At 33.9% G+C, this 22,706-nt stretch overlaps 1 protein-coding gene across 1 annotated transcript in view; it reads right to left on the bottom strand.

Moving 5' to 3' along the window:
* ZPBP (zona pellucida binding protein) overlaps positions 1-22,706 on the bottom strand; it is a 101,617-nt gene that overhangs the window by 41,039 nt on the left and 37,872 nt on the right. The window contains exons 5-6 of the mRNA XM_004277946.2: positions 21,495-21,713; positions 9,073-9,149 (exon numbers count right to left, since the gene is read on the bottom strand). Coding sequence (XP_004277994.1) covers positions 9,073-9,149; positions 21,495-21,713 — 296 coding nt within the window. The remainder of the gene's footprint in view (positions 1-9,072; positions 9,150-21,494; positions 21,714-22,706) is intronic.

Genomic DNA, 22,706 nt, shown 5'->3' with positions numbered 1-22,706 from the left:
TGGTACAAGATCCCCAAGTCAGAAATTAACATAAAAATTTGGCTTTGATTGAGAACAACCATGGAACATTAGGCAAAAGCAAACATAGTAACTTTACAGAAAAACACACACAACCTAAGCCAAAGGGGCTACATCTACTGATACAGGACTGACAAACATGTCTTATCAGCCAGAATTATGAAGCAGAGGATGAACTAAGAAACAACGGTGGGGTCAACAAACTGCCAAATTAGACCATCAAGAAATTCAGATAATGGAGCTCCAGTGACCTAAAATAGCAAAAAATGATATGAAGTATCCTTAGAACACATGAAGACATAAAAGTGGTATGAAAACACAGGAAAGGAAATTTATATCACAATAAAAGAGAAAGTATATTTGAAAAATTACCTACTTAAATTACAATTAATGAAGGCAGTAAAAAATGTAGTGAAATTAAAAACTCAGTGGACAGACTGAACTTCAGATTAGGCCCTGCTGGAGCCAGAACAATTAAATGCAATAAATAATTGAAGAAATTACTCAGAATGGGCTTCCCTGGTGGCACAGTGGTTGAGAGTCCGCCTGCTGATGCATGGGTTCATGCCCCGGTCTGGGAAGATCCCACATGCCACTGAGTGGCTAGGCCTGTGAGCCATGGCTGCTGAGCTTGTGCGTCCAGAGCCTGTGCTCTGCAGCGGGAGAGGCCACAACAGTGAGAGGCCCGTGTACCGCAAAAAAAAAAAAAAAAAAAAATTACTCAGAATGAAGAACATATTTAAAAAAAGAAAAAAAAGTAAGAGAGAGGTGGAGAAATAAATGAGATAACCTGAAACATACTAAGTGGGAGTTCAAGAGAAGCAAATGGGGCAACAGGTACTTTTCAAAGGTGTTCTGGCAGAAAAAATTTCCAGAACTGATCAAAGTAATGAATCCTCAGATTTCAGTGGAACAATAAATATAGGAAGACGGAAAAATACATAAGGAAAGACTAAGAGGCAAGAAGAAATTGTAAGCAAAGAAATGGATAAAACTGTGGGTAAATCTAAACAGACACTGACATTCTGAAACAATCTTAATAATAAGTGAAAAATTAAAAAAAATACTAGAATACTAGAAAACAAAACCTTGAAAGATAAAAACAGGTCATAAGAGTTAAGGGTCTTTAAGGCTTTTGTACTTTTTTGGAAGGTACTATAAACTAAGTAAGTTTTGGTTCTGCTATGAAGAATATGTTAAAATTTGAAACAAATCCAGAAGAAGAGTGAAAAAAAATATAACAAGAAAAAAGTCAGTTAAAAAAAGTTTAATCAATCCAAAGAAGATAGGGAAGGAGCAAAACCAGAAGAATAGAAAACCAGGTTAAATGATATATAATAGAATGATAAAAACCCATCCACATAAAGTAGAAGTATGATTTGAAAACAATAAAGCAATGAACAAGACTATAAAACAGTATCATTCTTTAAAAGGCACAATCATCCAAAAGAAAGAATAAAAGGAAAAAGTTACAAGAGATGGGACAAATAGAAAAAAATGGTGGATTTAAATCCAAATCTTTGATAATTAAATTAAATGTAATTGGTCTAAATTTTCTAATTAAGAGGCAGGGATTATTAACTTGATTTGTTAGCTGGATTGTTAACTATATCCAAAAGGAATGCTGTCAGCCACACGGCAGAATAGGAGATTCCAGTCTTCACTGCACAAAAACACTGATTTGACAACGATTCAGGGATGAAAATACTTTTTAAGAACTCCTGAATATAGTAGAAATGTTCCAGCACCCCCATGGGCCACAAAACCCAAGATCAAGCACACTGAAAATGCTAAGAGAAACTCTTTCACTTTGACTGCATCACCACTTTCCCAGGTCACCAAAACTGAGCACCCAGAGAGATCCCCCTAGACCACAACTTCTCCCTCAGGGGAAGGAAAATGCAACGTGAAGGTTTGGCTTTCCCAAGCTTGGGGTCACTTCCCATGTGGACTCCTTCTGGAGGTCTACTTTTCTCTTACTGCACCTAGAACTCTGAGGAAATTAGCATGGCCGAATCATTTAGAGAAAGCTGAGAACAAAGAAAAGGGGTGGAAACTCATGGCACCTGGCACGTGTGCCCTGACAGCTGGCACACAGATCTAAGCAGGCGGTACAGAAGCCTGCAGCAAGTTAAACTCTGCAAACTTTGGTGAAGGTGCACAACCCTGAGACTGTTCCTTCAGGAGAGAGGAAGAGAGATGGAGCTTGCAACCCATGGCTCAGAATCAAGGGCACTACCCTGGGGAAAAGGGAAAGGTGACTCTTGGGGCATTTGGCATGACTCTGCAGACTACAGAGAGGGAGCAAACGCCAAGACATCCCCTTTAGGAGGGAGGGAGAGAAATGGAAGATGCATAAAAAGCCTTGGCATTTCAGGCACTGCCCTCAGGAAAAAGGAGTGGTTTGCTCTTAGCACTTGATGTGACTCTCATAACCTGACATGGCTCTGTAGGATTGAGAGAAGAAATAATTCTAAGACATCCACCCCAGGAAAAAGCAAGACTTGAGGAGGTGCAGCCATAAGAAAGGTATGAGAGACTCCTAGAAACTCTAGTCTAGTAAAGGTCATTCTCTCCTGAAGCCAGACCATAAAGATTGGAAGAGGAAACTTTTCTTTAAAAGCACAGGCACCAATTCCAGCATATCACAAAGAATCAATAAAACATGACACCATAAAAGAACAACAACAAAAAAAGCTCCAATAACCAGCTACAAAGGCCAAAGTTAGGAAGATCTATGAATCACCTAAAAATAATTCAATATAATCTTAAAGAAACTCAGTAAACTACAAGAAAACACAGATAAAATCAAGAAAACAATGTGCACATGTGCGTGCGTGTGCACACGCACACACACACACATACATACACACAAAATCCAAGAAGTACAACAAAGAGATACAAACCATAAAAAAGAACCAAACAGAAATTCTATTTTGAAAAATACAGTGATTGGACTTAAAAATTCAATAGAGCTTCAAAGGTTGACTCAATCAAGCATAGAAAAGAATCAATGAATTAAAAGACAGATCATTTGAAATTGTCCAGTCAGAGAAACAGAAAGAAAAAAAGAGTGAAGAAATCCTATGAGGCTTATTTGATATCATTACCTAAATCAATACATGCACTATGGAGTTCCCTTAAGAAGAGAAAGAGAAAGGACTAGAAAGCTTATTTAAAGAAATAATACCAAAGAACTTTCTCAATCTTCAGAGGGAATGGGCATACAGATTCATAAACCTTAAAGAATACCAAATATGTTGTACTAAAGGGAACTACACCAAGAAACATTGTTATTAATTTGACAATATTCACAAAGACAGAACTACGAAAGTGGCTAGAGAAAAGCATCATCAAATAAAGGGTACCCCCCCACACAAATAATACTATCAGTGATTAGAAATCAGTGGATGTCTTGGCACAAACCTTTCCGGCTAGGAGAGTACATAATGATACATCCAAAGTGAAGAAACAAACAAACAAAACTATGAACCAGGAATACTATATCTGTCAAACTGTCCTTTGAAAATGAAGGAAAGATGAAGAGTTTCCCAGAAAGAAAAAAACTGAAAGAGTTCAACACCATTAGAAGTCCCAGTATCTCAGTGCTCTGCCCAAGTGAGTGAACTGCCTTAGAAGAATTGCTAGAGAGTTCATCAAATGAAATGAAATGAAAGAACACTTAACAGCAACATTAAAAAGTATAAATCTCACAGCAAATACAGACTAATGTAATATTGTAAGGGTGATACATAAATGACATTTTAAACCAGTATAAAAGTTACAGACAAAAGTATCAAAAATATAAGTATACAAATCTGTAATTAGATGTACAATATGAAAAATGTAACTTGTGACATCAATAACATACTGTGCAGAGGAGAGTATAAGTATAGACTTTCATACGCAATTCATATGCAATACAGACTTGCATATGAACTAAGTTATCAGCTTAAAGTAGACTGTTATAAGATTTATATGTAAGCTTCATGATAACCAAAAAGAAAATATCTTTAAAGAAGAAAAAGGAATCAAAGTGTATCAATGCACAAAAAAGTCAAATAACAAAGGATGACAGCAACATTGGAAGAAAGGACTACAAAGATACTACAAACATACAGAAAATAATTAACAAAATGACAATAGTAGGCCCTTACCTATCAATAATAACTTTAAATGTAAATAGATTAAACTCCCCTGTAAAAAACACGACATGGCTTAATGGACAAAACAAGATCATCCAAGTATATGCTGTCTACAAGATATTAGCTGTAGATTTAAGGACACTTATAAGCTGAAAGTGAAACATGGAAAAAGATCCCATGCAGATGACAACCAAACAGAGCAAGGATGGATGTACATATACCCAAAAAAATCACCTTGAAATAATACAAAACTGTAATAAGAAACAAAAAAGGTCATTATATAATGATTAAGGAATCAATTCAACAGGAAGATAGAACATATATATACACCCAACATCAGAGTATATAAGTATATAAAGCAAACACTGACAGAGCTGAAAGGAAGAATAGACATCAATACAATAATAGTAGGAGATGTCAATACTCCAATTTGAATAATGGATAGAATATTCAGACAGCAAATCAATAAGGAACTACCAGACTTGAACAACACAACAGACCAAATGAACTTAACAGATCCACAGAATGTTCCATGCAACAGCAGAAGAAAATGGATTCTTCTCAAGTGTATACAAACATTCTCTAGGATGGGTCACAAAACATGTCTTTATGAATATAAAAATATTAAGCTCACACCAAGTATATCCTCCAACCACAATGAAGTGGACCTAGAAATCAATAACAGAAGGAAAATAAAACAATTCACAAATATGTGGAATTTAAGCAACACATCCTGGGATCACTGAGTCAAAGAAGACAAGAAAATATCATGAGACAAACGTAAACAAAGACACAAAATACTAAAATTTATGAGATGCAAAAAAAGCAGTACTATGAGGTAAATTTATAGCAATAAAAGCCTACGTTAGAAAAAAAGAAAAATATCAAATAAACACCCAACTTTACACCTCAAGAAACTAGAAAAAGAAAGACAAATTAAACCCAAAGTTAGGTAAAGAAGGAATAAACACTACAGCAGAAATAAATGAAGTAGAAAACACAAAAATAGAACAATGATGAAACTAAGAGCTGTTTTTTTTAAAGATAAACTAAGAAGACAAACAATGAGCAAGACTAACAAAGAAAAAAAGAGAGAAGACTTAAATAAAATCAGAAAACATAAAATAAGAAATGAAAGAGGAGAAATTACAACTGATGCCACAGAAAGAGAAAAGATGATTATTTTCTTTCATAAATCATAATAGAGAACTATTATGAAAAACTATATGCCAACAAATTGAATAAGTTAGAATATATGGCAAATTCCTATAAACATACAAAATATAGAGGCTGAATTCAGAAATAAGAAAAAGACAGAAAACATGAACAGACCAATAATAAACAAGAAGACTGAACCAGTTATCAAAAACCTTCTAGCAAGGAAAGCTCCAGGACCAGATGTCAACATAGATGAATTCTACCATATATTTAAAGAAGAATTAATAACAGAACTTCTTAAACTTCATTCAAAAACAACAGTATAGGGAACACTTCCAAACTCATTTTGTGAGGCCAGTACCACTCTGATACCAAAACCAGACAAAGACACCAAAAGAAAAAAAAATTATAAGATAATATACCTGATTAACATACATACAAGAATCCTCAACTAAACACTAGCAAACCAAATTCAACAACGTATTAAAAGAATTATACACCATGACCAAGTGGGATGCATCTTTGGGATGCAAGGATGTTTCAACATACACAAATCAATCATTAACAGAATGAAAAATAAAAATCATATGATTATCACAATAGATGTAGAAAAGTATGATTTCACATCCATTCATAATGAAACTTCTCAATAAAGTCAGAATGTTAGGAACTTGCCAAAATATAATAATTAAGTCCATATAGAAAAATTCCACAGCTAGCAGCACATTCAAAAGTGAAAAACTGAAAACCTTTCCTCTAAGACCTGGGCAAAGAAAGGATGCCCAGTCTTGCTACTTCTATTCAATATAGTACTGAAAGTCCTAAAGAGAGTGATTAGAAAAGAAAAACAAATAAAAATCATCCAAATCTGAAACAAATAAGTAAAATCATCTGTTTTCAGATGAAATATTCATATATGCAGAAAACACTAAAGATTCCACAAAAACTCTTAGAATAAGCAAATTCAGTAAAGCTGCATGATACAAAATCAACATTAAAAACACCGTTGTATTTCTACACACTAGCAAGAAACTATCTAAAAAGGATATCAAGAAAATAATCTCATTTACATGAGTACAAGAAGAATAAAATACTTAAAAGTAAAATTAAGTAGGAAGATGAGAGATGTGTACATTAAAAACTAAAAAACATTGATGAGAGAAATTTTTTTAAAATAAATAAATGTAAAGATACCCTACATTAAGATGGAAGACTATTGTGAAAGTGTCCAGAATACCTAGAGGGATTTAGACATTGATTGAAATTTGCTTCCAAATCCCAATGGCATTTTTTCCAGAAACAGAAAATAAAGAAAAAAAACCCCTAGAATTCATCTGGAACTACAAAATATCCCAGTCAAAGCAATTTTGAGCAAGATGAACAAAGCTGGAGTCATCACATGTCCTGATTTCAAATTACATTACAAAGCTATATTGATCAAAACCATACGGTATTGGCATAAAAACAGATATATTGTCCAGCAAAACAGAATGGAGTATCCAGAAATAAACCCACACATATACTGTCAACTGGTCTTACACAAGAGAGCCAAGAATACACAATGGGGAAAGGACAGTCTCTTCAATAAATGGTGTTGGGCAAACAATTTTTCCAGATGAAAAGAATGAAATCAGACCCTTCTAACTTACACAAAACTCAATTCAAAATATATTAAATATTTAAATGTAAGGCATGAAACTGTAAAATATCTGGAAGAAAATATAGAGAAAAGAAGTCTGACACTGGCCTTAGCAATGAAAACTTGGATATGATACCAAAAAACACAGGCAACAAGGCAAAAACAGACAAATTGGGATTACCTCAAACTAAAAAGTTTCTGAACAGAAAAGGAAATGAACAAGAAAATAACAAGGCAACCTATGAAATGGGAGTGTATTTGTAAACTTTGTATCAGATAAAGGGTTAATTTCCAAAATATTTAAGGAAGACATAAAACTCAATAGCAAAATAATAATAATCATATGATCTGAATTTTAAAATAGGCAAAGGAACTGAAGAGACATTTCTCCAAAGAAGACATACAAACAATCAGCAGGTATATGAGAAGATTCTTAACAGAACTAACCATCAGGGAGATGCAATAAAAACTGCAATGCACTATCACATCACACATGTCAGAATGACAATTATCAGAAAAACAAAAGACATAAAGTGTTGGTAAGGATATATAGAAAAGGCAATCCTTATACTTTACTGGAATAAATGTAAATTGATGCAGCCACTATGGAAAACAGTATGGAAGGTCCACAAAAAATTAAAAATAGAATTACCATATGATCTAGCAATTCCATTTCTAGGTATATATCCAAAGTAACTGAAATCAGGATCTCAAAGAGATATCTACACTCCCATGTTCACTATTCACAGTAGCCAAGACAAAGAAGCAACCTAAAAGTCCATCTGTGGTTGAAAGGATATATAAAAAACTGTGGCCTATACATATAATGGAATTTTACACAGCCACAAAAAAGAAGGAATTCTAAGGACATAGTTGAACTCAACACCACCATGAATTACCTGTTATAACTGTCGTCTATCAAGAGAATACACACTCTCCTCAAGCTCAAATGTAACATTCACTGTGACAGACAATATACTCCACCACAGCACACACTTTAACAAATTAACAAGAACAGAAATTATACAATGTCTGCTCTCAGATCATAATGTAATTAAACAGAAATCAATGGAGATTAAACAACACACTTCTAACACATGGGTCAAAGAAGATATCTCAAGACAAATTAAAAAAAGTATTTTGAAAATTTTAAATTTCAACAAAATATTAACAAAATTTGTGGGGTATACTAAATAATAATTAAAATAGTACTCAGGGATTAAGAAAAAGAATTAGAAAATAAGATTGCCTTCTGTTCTCAGTGCCGTAAAATTTAACTCCTATTTCAAAAGTAAAGGAAAAAATATATCCCTGGGATGAGAGGTAACCCCTATGGAAGTTTTTTATATGGAAATATCTGGTTATATATAAATAGATGATTTAAGCTACATTTCAGGAGGCTTAGTGAGTACAAATTAAGAAATCATCCCCGTCAATTTCACTAGACAAAAGTAATGGATACTGACCTATAAATATGCATTACTTATGATTTTAACAGAAAATTTTCATAACCATCAAATGTAAATTACATTTTATTCCAAATATTTTAAAATATTATTTTTAACAAAATGTTCAGGGTCACTGAAGAGTAATCTGAAGTAGGGAAATCTGCCATAAATTTACTGAGCATGAATAATATGTTAAGCATAATGTAAAAGAGAAAACTAAATTAAATTGCTGCTGGAAGTTACAGCATAATTTTCACCCTAAGCATAGATACAAGATGCTGAGTATAAAGCAATGTGAAAACAGTTAATAAACAGTATCGATCAAATTTATTATTTAGGATTAATAACAGTAACATGGAGAGAATTCTTCAGGATTATTAGTTATAAATTAATTTGCAATAGCAAACAAGGCCCTATAAATGGGAAAATCCTATTTCCTAATACAATCAGTTACAAAATGCTAAATTTCAAAGCATTTCATAAAAATATTAACTCCACTAAATCCTCGTCATTTATCATTTGATGAAGTTTTATTTTTATTGTTGAATTCCCTAAGTGTCTATGTTGGGGGTGGTGGTGGTGTGTTCTATAAATAGCTAAGATGCTTACTCACACCCTGGGCATGTTCACCACTTCCTCTTTTTTCTCACGTCACATAACGTACCTTAGATAGTCTTTTGGAAGATTCACAACTATGGTCTGCACATGGTTTGCGTCCTTTTTCAGTGTCTAGAGATGAAACTGAGAAAATATTTTATACTTTATCATGGGTCTAAACTACTATATCACAATATTTAAATTGGCTTTTGAAATATAAAATAGATCATGTATCTAATATTTCTATTCCACTAAAAAATTAAGCAATTTTCCAAATGTTAAATCACTCTTTTCAGCCAAAAACCTAACATAAAAATTTATCTTATATAAATCAGGAAAACCTATTGCAGTGAACTTAAGAGTATGTGGCAACTGACATCATACAATTGTTAACAATGGAATTATTTTGCCTTTTATACCATATATATGTATATGTATGTATAAATGTGTTTACTCTTTCAATATTCTACTTAACTCTACCCATATAACATAGTGTCAGTCATTTGACTAACTCAATTCTTAATCTCTACAAAGAGATAAATGATTATAACAATACTGAAAAGAGAATGAGGTTGGACTACAGTAGTGGCCACGGTAACTAAAATGATGAACATAGTCATATATGCATGCATTGATGTACCTATTTATTCAATAAGTAATTATCGAGAATCTATTACATACTAAGAGTTATTCTAAGAGTCTGAGACACATAAGTGATCAAAATCTACAAACTCCCTGACTCTCTGGAAATTATATTCTAAGGCAGAAAATGAGAATAAACAACAATACATAAAAACAATAAACAGTCATCATTACAGAAACATATTTTGTGATAAGGTGATAAGTACTAGAAAACAAAGAGCAAGGAAAGAATCCTATAACCTGCAAAATTGCCCTTCAAAAGTGAAAGAGAAATGAAGACTTTCCTAACTAAACAAGAGCTGAGGGAGTTTGTGACCACCTGACCTGCCCAGCAAGAACTGCTCAGGGAGTTCTGCAGGTGAAGTGAAAGAATACTAGGAGGTAATGTGAAGCTGCATGAAGAGAAATAAAGACCTTAACAAAGGTAAGCACACGGACGACAGAAGCTGCTGTTACTGTCAGATCGGATTGTAACAGCAATTTTTCTATATATGACTTAAGAGCCTAATATACTTACAAAAAAACAATTGGTCTAAAGGCTAGTATTACTGTAACTTTGGTTTGTAACTCCACACTTTGTTTTCTATATAAATTAAGAGACTAATTCATTTTAAATAATTATTAGTTTATATTTTGGGGCAGACAATTTATAAAGTAGCAAGTTTATGTCATCAGCAACTGAAAGAGGTGGGGATACAGCTGTTAAAGGAGAGTTTTCAAATGGTGTAGAAGTTAGGTTGGTATAAATTCAGATTAGAGTGTTATAAACTTAGGAATGTGAAATGCAATTCCTGTGGTAACAACAAAGAAAATAACTATAGAATATACACAAAAGGAAATGAAAAAGATTTCAACATTTAACTACAAAAAAGTCAACTATACAAAAAAGACTATAATGAAGGAAATGAGGAACAAAACTGCTATAAAGCATAAAGAAAACAAATAGCAAAATGACACAGGTAAATTCTGCATTATCAATAATCATTTTAAAAGTAATTGGATTGGGGACTTCCCTGGTGGCGCAGTGGTTAAGAATCCGCCTGCCAAAGTAGGGGACGTGGGTTCAAGCCCTGGACCAGGAATATTCCACATTCCACAGAGCAACTAAGCCCGTGTGCCACAACTACTAAGCCTGCACTCTAGACCCCATGAGCCACAACTACTGAAGCCCATGCTCCCTAGAGCCCACGCGCCACAACTACTGAGCCCGCATGCTCCAACTACTGAAGCCTGCAAGCCTAGAGCCCATGCTCCACAGCAAGAGAGCCCACCACAGTGAGAAGCCCACACACCCCAATGAGTAGTAGCCCCCACTCACCACAACTAGAGAAAGCCCACATGCAGCAATGAAGTCCCAACACAGCCAAAAATAAACAAATAAATAAGTGGATTAAATTCTCAAGTCAAAAGAGAGAGATTTGAGAATGAATTAAAAAAACATAATCATACTATGTATATAGTATGATTATGTATGTATATAGACTATGTATATAGTCTCTATATACATAGAGACTATATACATATAGACTATGTATATAGTCTCTATAGGAGACTCCCTTTAGATACAAAAACAAAAATAGATTGCAAATGAAAGGATGGAAAAAGATATTCCATGCAAATAGTAACCAAAACAGAACAAGAGCTGTTATACTCATAAGAGATAAAATAGACTTAAAATCAAGAAAGGGTATAAGAGACAAATAAGGACAATATATACTAATAAAAGGTTTAACACAGCAAGAATATGTAATGCAGATATAAACATTTACATACCTAATATCAGACCATGAAAATTTTTGAAGTAAAAACTAACAGCATTCAAAAGAGAAATATACATTTCTACAATAACATTTGGAGACTTCAATATCTCACAACAGTGGATAGAAGAGTCAGATAGAAGATAAGTAAGGAAATAGAGGTCTTAAACAAAACAGTCATAACCCAGGACTGGATGACTTCAGTGGTGAGTTCTAACAACAGTTAGAAGAATTAATACCAATCCTCTCAAACACTTCCAAAAAGGTGAAGAGGAGGTAACACTTCTAAACTCATCCTCTGAGGCCAGCGTTACCCAGACACAAAAGCCAGACAAAGACACCATAAGACACTACAGTCCCATATCCCTAATCAACAATGATAAAAACTCAACAAAATACTAACCAAACTCAGGGGTTTACTAACAGGACCATACACCATGCGCAAGTGGGGTTTATTGCCAGAATTCAGGGATGGGCCAACATACAACTATGCCATTTCATCTCAGTAACGCAAGTTGTAGCCAGTGCGTTGTGGCAGGAAAGCGAAATAAGAGGCGTCCAAATTGGAAAAGAAGCAGGAAAATTACTTCTGTTCAGAGATGCTATGATCTCATATGTAGACAGTAAGATTCCACAAATAAAACTGTTAAGAACTAATAAATAAACTCAGCAAAGTTGCACAATACAAAGTCAATGCACAAATCAGCTACATTTCTATACACTACAATGAAAAGCCTGAAAAGAAAATTATGGGAACAATTCCATTTACAAAGGCATCAAAAAGAATAAAATACTGAGGAATTAACCAATTAATTAACCATTAACTTAACCAATACTCAGGAATTAACTTACAATTATAACTTAACCATTGTTGAAAGAAATTAAAGAAGACATACAGAAATGCATGCAATGTTCATAGACTGGAAAAGGTAACATCATTAAAATGTCAACACTACACAAAACAATCTATAGACTCAATGCAATCAACATTAAAATCCCAACTACATTTTCTGCAAAACAGAAAAATCCACACTAAAATCTATGCGGAATCACAAGGGACTTTATATAAAGTCTTAAAAAAGAATAAAGCTAAAAATCACAATCCTTGATTTCAAAATTTACTACAAAGCTGCAGTAACCAAAACAGTGTGTTACTGGCATAAAGACAGAAATATTGACCAATATAACAGACAGCCCAGAAATAAGCCCTCACATATATGGCCAAATGATTTTTGACAATGGTGTCAACACTATTCGATGGGGAAAGCACTGCCTTTTCAATAAATGGTGCTGGGAAAACTGGATATCCACATGCAAAAGGATGAATTTCGATTCTTACCTAACACCATACATGCAAATTAGCTCAAGATGGATCAAAAACCTAAATGTAAAAAATAAAACTACAAAATTCTTAGAGGAAAACTTATGGCAAAAGCTTCATTGGATTTGGCAATGATTTCTTGGATATGTCACCAAAGGTACAAGAAACAAAAGAAAAAAACAGACAAGTGGACTTTATCAAAAAAATTTTTTAAAGTGTACATCAAAACACAATAGCAATAGAGTTAAAACGCAACCTACAGAATGTGAGAAAATATCTGCAAGTCACATATCTGATAAGGGATAGATATACAGAATATGTAGAGAACTCCTAAAGCTCAATACCAAAAAAAGCAAACAACCAGATTAAAAAATGAACAAAAAAACAAAAGTGGGCAATGAGGGACTTCCCTGGTGGTCCAGTGGTTAAGACTCCATGCTCCCAGTGCAGGGGGCCTGGGTTCGATCCCTGGTCAGGGAACTAGATCGCACACGCTGCAACTAAGAACCAGCATGCTGCAACTAAGACCCAGCACAGCCAAATAAATAAATAAATTTTTTTAAAAAATGGGTAATGAATTTGACAAGGAATTTCTCCAAAGAAGATGTAGAAATGGCCAATAAGCTCAGGAAACGATGTTCAACATAACTAATTTTTAGGGAAATGCAAATCAAAACTATAATGAGACACTACCAAACACCCATTAGGATGGTTACTATGAAAACAAAAGAAAATAACTAGTGCTGGTGAGAATGTGGTGAATTGGAACTCTTGTACACTGTTGGTGGGAATGTAAAATGTTGTAGCCACTGTGGAAAAATAGTAGCAGTTCCTCAAAAAAAAATAAAAATAAAAACAGAATTACTATTATGATCTAGCAAATCCACCTTTGAGTATATACCCAAAAGAACTGAATGCACCTATAAGCAGCATTATTCACAATAGTGTACTGAAAACAACACAAGTGGCCATCAATGCATTCACGGAGAAGCAAAATGTTGTATATACACAGAATGAAATATTATTAGTTCTTAAAAAGGAAGAAAATCCTGCCATATGTTACAACATGGACTAACCTTGAGGACATTTTGCTAAGTGAAATAAGCCAGAAACAAACAGAAAACTACTGTATGATTCCCCTTATATGAGATATTTAGATAAAATCACAGAGATAGAAAGTAGAAGGGTAGATGCTAGGAGCTGTAGGGAAAAGAGCAACTTATTGTTTAGTAGAAACAGAATATCAGCTTCCCACAATGAAAGTGTTTTGGAGGTAAATGATGATAACAGTTAGACATGAATGTATTTAATGCCATGTAACTGTATACTTGAAATGGTTAAGATTAATTTTATGTATGTGTATTTTACCACAGTAAGAAAATGGAAAATAATTAAAAATAAATGAATTAAATCAGACTTCTCCTCAGAAGCCATGCAAGCAAGAGAACAGTGTGAATGATTTTAAACACAGTATTGAAAAAAAAAAAAAGTCACCAAACTAAAATACTGAATTCCGTGAAATTATTCTTCAAAACTGAAATAAAAACAAAGACTTTCTCAGAAAAACAAAAATTGAGAGAATCTGTCACCAGAAACCCAGACTTATAAGAAACATTAAAAGAAGTTCTTCATAAAGAAGGAAAATAATACGTGTCCACGACTTGGATCTAAATAAAGGAAGGGCACTAGAGAAGGAATAAAAGAAGGTAATAGTAAATCTGTTTTTCTTATTCTTAACTGATCTGACAATAGCTTGTTCAAAAGCTTATGGATGAGTAAAATAAATTACTGCAGTTTTATAAGGGAAGAGAGGGCAAATTTGGGAATTCTATTGTAAAGTACTTGTACTACCCATGAAATGGTACAGCATTATTTGAAAGTAGACTTGGATTAGTCATAAAAGTGTACTGCAAACTAAGGGCAAACACTTAAAGTAAAAAACAAATTATAATTGATATGTTAATAGAAACAAATTGAGTCATATAAATGCTTGATTAAAACCAGAGAAGGCAAAAAAGTGGAAGAGGAAAAAGAAACAAAGAAAAGGGGCAACAGAACAGTAACAAATATGGTAAATGTTAATCCAACTCCACCAATAATCATTTTTAAAGTCAATGGTTTAAATTCACCAATTAAAAAACAGAGACCGTCTGAATGCATTTTTTAAAGATCTAATTATATCTCATCTACAAGAGACCCACTTTAAACATAAAGATACTGATAGACTAAAAGTAAAGGGGTGGAGAAAATCACACCATACTAATGTGAATCAAAAGAAAGCTGGAAAAGCAATGTTAACTTTAGACAAAAGACAAACATCTAGACAAAGAATAAAAGAGAAATTAAAGTAGAGGACATTACTATCTATCTTTCATAAATAAAAACGATTATAAGAATACTATATACAATAGTATGCTAAAAATTAGATAACTTACATGAAATAGATGAAAATATAAATTATCTAAACTGACCCAAGAAGAAACACAAAATATGAACAGTAATGTAACAAAGAGATCAAATCAGTAATCAATGATCTTCCAATAAAGAAAACCCTGGACCCAATGGCTTCAGTGGTGAACTCTACCAAACATTAACTATTAAAAGAAACCTTTCTCCATCACTTTCAAAAGAATAGAAGAGGAAGGGACACTTCTTAAAACTCATTTCATGAAGCCAGCAGTATGCTGATACCAAGGGCAGACAATAACATCACAAGAAAAGAAAACTCTGGGCTAATATCAATTTGAATGCAAATACTCTCAATAACAGAAGTACAAAATTATTCCAGCAGCATACTGAATATATATATATATACCCTGACCAAGTGGGATATATTGCAGGGGTGCAAGCGTGGTTCACCATGTGGAAATCAAAAATTACAATGCACAACATTCATAGAAGGGAAAAAAAAAAACATGATCATCTCATTTGATACAAAAGAAACATTTGACAAAAGCTAACACCTTTTCATGATTAAAAAAAAACACACTCAATAAACTAGGAATTGAAAGTAACTGCTTCACCCTGATAAAGAGCTTTTATGAAAAACCCACACAGCCAATATCAAATTCAATAGTGAAACACTTAAACTTTTCCCTTAGGATCAAGAACAATTCAAGGATGTCCACTTTTGCCATTTCTACTAAACAATATATTGACATTCTAGCAAGAGCAATTTGGCACAAAATAGATAGAGAAGAGATAAAAGTTATCCAAATTGGAAAGAAATAAGTAAAACTATTGTTATCCTTAGGTGACATAATCTTCCATATAGAAAATACTAAAAATTCCAAGCACCATAAAATAACTCTTAATTAATTAAACCAAGATGTAAGATACACAAAAAAATCAATGAATTTCTACATACTAGCGGTGAACAATGTGAAAAAGAAAATTATTGTACTTACAATAGCATCAAAAACAATAACATATGTAGTAATTACTTTATCAAGAGGTGTAAGACTTACACACTGAAAAGTATAAAGCACTGCTGATAGAGAAGTCTGCTGTGTTCTAAATATTTTATCCCCCCCCCCAGTTCTTATGTTGAAATGCTAATGCCCAATGTGGTAGTATTAGGAGGTGGGGTCTTTAGGAAGTGCTTAGGTCGTGAGAATAGAGCCTTTATGAATGAGATTGGTGCTCTTACAAAAGAGGCTCCAGAGAAACCCCTAGCTGCTTCTGCTATGTGAGGACATAATGAAAAGTCTGTAACCCTTAAGAGGGCCCTCACCAAACATGGTGGCACTGTGACCTCAGAATTACAGCTTCCAGAAATGTGAGAAATAAATTTCCATTGTTTATAAGCTACCCAGTCTATGGTATTAGTTACAGCAGCCCAACAGACTAAGACAAAGTCCTAAATAAAGGGAGAGCTATCCTGTGTTCATGGGCTGGAAGACAATATTGTTCAGGAGGTAACATTAGAGACATTACAGATTCAATGCAAACCCCAATGGCCTTGTTCAACAGGAATGAAAAAGCAGGTGCAAAAAACATATGGGATTGCAACTGACTTCAAATAGCCGAAACAATGTTGAAAAGGGGAGAACAAAATTTAAGGACTCCCAATTTCAAATATTACTACAAACAAAGCTACTATCAAAACCTTATGATCAAAACGTTGTGGACTACCATAAGAATAGGCATACAGAGCAATGAAATAGAATTAACAGCCCAGAAATAAATTCACATATCTGTGGCTAAGTAAGTTTCAACAAGAGTACCATGACAATTCAAAGAGAAAAGAACAGTCTCTTCAAAATTGGTGTTGGCATAATCGTACATCCACATTCAAAAGTATGAGGTTGGATCCATATTTCACAGCATATACAAAAATTAACTCAAAATGAATCTGAGATCTAAATGTAGGTGGTAAACTTAAAAATTCTTAGAAAAAAGCAAAATGAGTACACATCAAGCAAAGAGATCTCAAATAAAAAATGTAACATTATACCTCAAGGAATAAGAAAAAGAAAATCATGCTAATCCCAACATTAGCAGAAGAAAGGAAATAATACATTAGAGCAGAAATAAATGAAATAGGAAAAAATAGAAATGGTTAACAAAACCAAAACTTGGTTTTTTGAAAAGATAAAACTGACAACCTTTAGCTATAATAAGAAAAAAAGAGGATCCAAATACATGAAATTATAAATTAAAGAAGAGACATTGCTCTGATACCCAGAAATACAAAGGAGCCAAAGAGACTACTATGAATAACTATACACCAAAAACTGGACAACTGAGAAGAAACTGATAAATTCCTAGAAACATGCAACCTACCAAGACTGGAATCATAAAGAAGTAGAAAATTTGAACAGATCAATAGTGACTAAGGAGATAGAATCATTAACCAAAAATTTCCCCCCAGCCCCACAAAAAAGCCCAGAACCAGATGGCTTCACTGATGAATTCTACCAAATATTTAAAGAACTAATGTGAATCTTTTTCAAACTTCAAAAAAACTGAAGAGGAGGTAACATGCTCAAACCATTTTACAAGGCCTGATACTAAAGCCAGATAAGGACACTAATCAAAAAGAAAACTATATGCCAATATTCCTGATGAATATAGATGGAAAAATCCTCAACAAAATACTGGCAAACCAAAATGAACAGCACATTAAAACTAACAAACAACATGAGTAAGTGGGATTCATCTCTGAGATGCAAGGACGGTTCAACATATGCAAATCAACAAATGTGATTTATCACATTAATAGAATGAAAAATAAAAACCACATGGTCATCTCAATGTATGCAAAAATGTATCTGACAAATTCAACTTCCATTCAAAATAAAACTCTCAACAAATTAGGTACAGAATGAATCTACCTTAATATAATAATGGCCATGTATGACAAGTCCACAGCTAACATCATACTCAATATGAAAGGCTGAAAGATTTTCCTCTAAGATCAGGAACAAGGAAAGGATGCCCACTCTCACCACACCTATATAACATAGTACTGGAAGTCCTAGCCAGAGCAGTCCGGCAAGACAAAGAAATAAAAGACACCTGAATCAAACAAGGAGAAGTGAAACTATCTCTGTCTGCATATAACGTAATTTTACATAGAGAAAATCCTAAGGATTTCAGCAAAAAACTGTTAGACTTAATAAATGAATTTAGTTAAGTTTCAGGATACAAAGCAACATGCAAAAATTGGTATAATTTCTATATAATAACAAATTATCTGAAAAGAAATAAAGAAACAATCTTATTTACAGTACTATCAAAACCAAAAAAATACATAAGAGTAAATTTAAACAAGGAGGTAAAAGGTCTATACACTGAAAATTACAAGACAGTGATGAAAGAAACTGAAGAAGACACAAATAAATGGAGATGCCTCATGTTCATGAATTGAATGAAATTAATATTGCTCAAATATCCATAAAACCCAAAGTAACCTACAGATTCAACGTAATCTTTACTAAGATTCCAATGTATTTTTTACAGAAATAGAAAAAAAAAATCCTAAAATTTGTATGGAATCACAAAAGACCCTGAATAAGTTATCAATGCAGTTCTAAGAAAAAACGAAGCTGGAAGTATCACACTTCTAATTTCAAATTATATTACAAAGGTATAGTAGTCAAAACAATATGGTACTGGCATAAAAACAAACACATAGTCCTATGGAATAGAACTGAAAATCCAGGAAATAAACCTATGCATGTAAGGTCAACTATATTTGACAAGAAAGCCAAGAATACTCAGTTGAGAACAGACAGTCTCTCCAATAAATGATACTGGGAAAACTGGACATTCACATGCAAAAGAATGAAACTAGACTCCTATCTCATGCCACACACAAAAATTAACTCAAAATGGATTAAAGACTTAAATGTAAAACTTAACCATAAAACTCCTAGGAGAAAACACAGGGAAAAGCTGGTGCTGGCAATGACTTTATGACTATGACACCAAAGCACAAGCAATGAAAACAAAAGTAAACAAATGGGACTACATACAACTGAAAAAGCTTCTTCACAGCAAAAGAAACAATCAACAAACTGAAAAGACAACCTAGAGAATGGTATAAAATATTTGATAACCACATAAATTTGATAAGACAATAATATCCTAAATATATAAGGAACTCATACAATTCAAAAACAAAAAACAAATAGCCCAATTAAAAATTGAAAAGGACCTGAATAGACTTTTTTTTCTTAGAAAGTATTCAAATGGCCAACAGGTAAATGAAAAGGTGCTCAACATCACAAATCATCACGAAATGAAAATCAAAACCATGAGCTATCACCCACATCTGTTAGAATGATGATTATCCAAAAGACAAGAGATGAGTGATAGCAATTATGTGGAAAAGAGGTAACCTTTATGCACCTTTAGTGGGAATATGAATTGGTATAGCTACTATGGAAAATAGTAGGGAGGTTCCTCAAAAGGTAAAAACAAACAATAGAACTACCATATGATCCAGCAATTCCACTTCTGGATATACATCTGAAGGAAATGAAATCACTATCTCTTAGAGATATCTGTACCCACGTGTTCAATGTGGCACCATTTACCATAGCTAAGACATAGAAACAACCTAAGTATCCATCAACAGATGAACAGATAAAGAAAATATGCTACACACACACACACACACACACACACACACACACACAGGAATATTATTCAGCCATAAAAATGAAGGAGATTCTGCCATGTGTAACAACACAGATAAGACTTGAGGGCATTTTGTTAAGTGAAACAAGTCAGAGAAAGACAAATACTGTATGACCTTACTTATATGTGGAATCTACAAAAACTGAACTCAGAAAAAGAGAACAGATTGATGATTGCCAGGGGCACGGACTGGGGGTGAGGGAAATGAATGAAGGAAGACAAAGGGTACAAATAAATTCAGGATGTAACGCAGAGCTTGGTTAATATAGTTAATAATACTGTATTGTATATATCTGAAAGTTGCTAGAAGAGTAGATTTTAAAAGTTCTTACTGCAGAAATAAATAAATTGTAACTATGTGAGAAGATCTATGTGTTTAACCTTATTATGGTAAACATTTTGCAATATATAGATACATCAAATCCTTATGTTGTACACTTTGAACTAACATATTGTTATATGTCAATTATATATCAATAAAGCTAGGGAAAAAAATCAAAATTGGGCAAAGGACTTGAATGGACTTTTCTCCAAAAAAATATATGAATGGTCAATAAGCACATGAAAAGATGCTCAACATCATGAGTCATTAGAGAAATGCAAATTAAGCCCACAGTGAACTAATTTCTATTGAAAATCATCTCTTTCCTCTTATGGGTTCAAGTACACTTTCAGCTTTTCTCAAGACTATTAAATGCCTATTAATAGCACCTATTCAATACACCAGGTACAAAGACCCCATAACTCTCATGAATGCTAACAGTGGGTCTTTGATGAGCTAAAGAAAGACTCAGACTATCTTTCATAATTTGCCTCAGGGGCTGGAGAACAACTCTCAAAATTTTTTCTGGAGAAAAGAAGTAAGGAAGATAAAAGATAGTGAAAATGGGGTTGAACACCTCTTATTCTTTTCTCTGAAAGCTTCGCACCTCTCACTTGTATCTAAACATTCAATCCTAGATGGCCAAGAAAGAGAGAGGGAATATCAGAGAAATGGGTAAGTGTAAACAAACACTGACAGTAGAGGAATCAAGGACAGAGGGTAAAGAAGAAAGAAAGGAAACAGCAACATACCATTTGCGATGAAAAGTGGAGGGGGTCCTCTTGCTACTGGGACCCATTAAGAACACATGCATGGGTATTCCTAAATGCTCATTCATAAACGGGCCCTTTATAAATCTAAAGTCTTCAGATATTAAGTCCAATTCTTGGTTTTCCAGAATATACTGGGCTTTTGCTCTGCATTGTTAGGAAAAGCAACCTAAGCTGTTAGAACAGTCCCTCTGGTCTAAACTGTTAACCTAGCTTATTATATAATTACATGCTTTTACAAATTAAATCTTTGTAGCTAAATATCATGATAGATATTCCTCATACTAAATTCCATTCTATAGTAAATTATCATAGCAATGTTTAAGTTATTTGGGAACCCAAACTTTTCATTAAGTACATGAATCAGCAGAAATGTATTTGGGGGCTATAAGATCTAAGAAGTGAAAGTAAAGAATATGAAACATTCAGATCTATAGCATTTACATTCTAAAAATGCCGCTAGTAACTCAGGTCTCTAAGATTAGTTTTGCAGTCTAACTTTGTTTTCCTTAAAGAATTGCATATACTTACCTGAAAATGTAAAAAACAATTCATTTTGCAAACCAGCTCTTTGCATTTTAACATGATGGCATTCAGACTTCAGTAAGAAAACTTGACATGAAAGGTCAAGAACCAATTTGCTTAAAATCTCAAGAAGTTTCTTCTCAAAAGAAACATTATAGATAGTATTGCAGGGAGCTGCATGATATCGAGCTGTGAACTGGTAATAATAATGTGGCTCACGATAAGCTGCAAAAAATTAAACAGAGAACAATACAGCAATGGTTATTTAAGCAATTCAAATATATTTCAGCTATTCAAGAGAAATCATTATTTGGAATACATTTGACCCTTGAACAACGCGGGGTTAGGGTTAGGAACACCAACCACACCCCCAGTTGAAAATACATGTATAATTTATAGTCAGCCCTCCTCACCCATATTCCTCTGAATCCAGGGTTCTGCAATGTGTGGATGTGGATCGTGTGGTACTGCAGTATTTGCTACTGAAAACATCCATGTATAATGGACCCACACAGTTCAAACCCATGTTGTTCAAAGGTGAACTGTATATGTTTCTATATACAGCCATATATAAATATTTTTTTAATTTAACAAGCACTTATCTAGCAGCTACTAAGTGACAAATGCTGTTATAGGCACTTTAAAAATAGAAACTCATTTAAATCTCCTAAGATTATTAAAGATTGGTATAATCTTCACATCCAGCATGTATTGAGGGATACTATGTCACATGCCTAATGCCTGTGCTATCAAAACTGAGACTCTAGCTGAGGAGCCTAGCCCAGAGTCTGGGCCCTTAACCACCATGTCATGCTGCCTCAAACTCAGGTATGAGACTTCCCTAAGTTTAAATATTCATCTTAGGGGACGAGGGGAAGATGGCGGAAGAGTAAGATGCGGAGATCACCTTTCTCCCCACAGATACACCAGAAATATACCTACACGTGGAACAACTCCTGCAGAACACCTACTGAACGCTGGCAGAAGGCCTCAGACCTCCCAAAAGGCAAGAAACTCCCTGCGTACCTGGGTAGGGCAAAAGAAAAAAGAAAAAACAGAGACAAAAGAATAGGGATGGAACCCGCACCAGTGGGAGGGAGCTGTGAAGGAGGAAAGGTTTCCACACACTAGGAAGCCCCTTCGTGGGTGGAGACTGCGGGTGGCGGAGGGGGAAAGCTTCGGAGCCGCGGGGGAGAGCGCAGCCACAGGGGTGTGGAG

This window comes from Orcinus orca, chromosome 9 (genome assembly GCF_937001465.1).
Source record: "Orcinus orca chromosome 9, mOrcOrc1.1, whole genome shotgun sequence".
NCBI classification, from domain to species: Eukaryota; Metazoa; Chordata; class Mammalia; order Artiodactyla; family Delphinidae; genus Orcinus; species Orcinus orca.
Note: the sequence above shows the minus strand (reverse complement) of the source record. Positions and strands in the feature narration are given on the sequence as shown.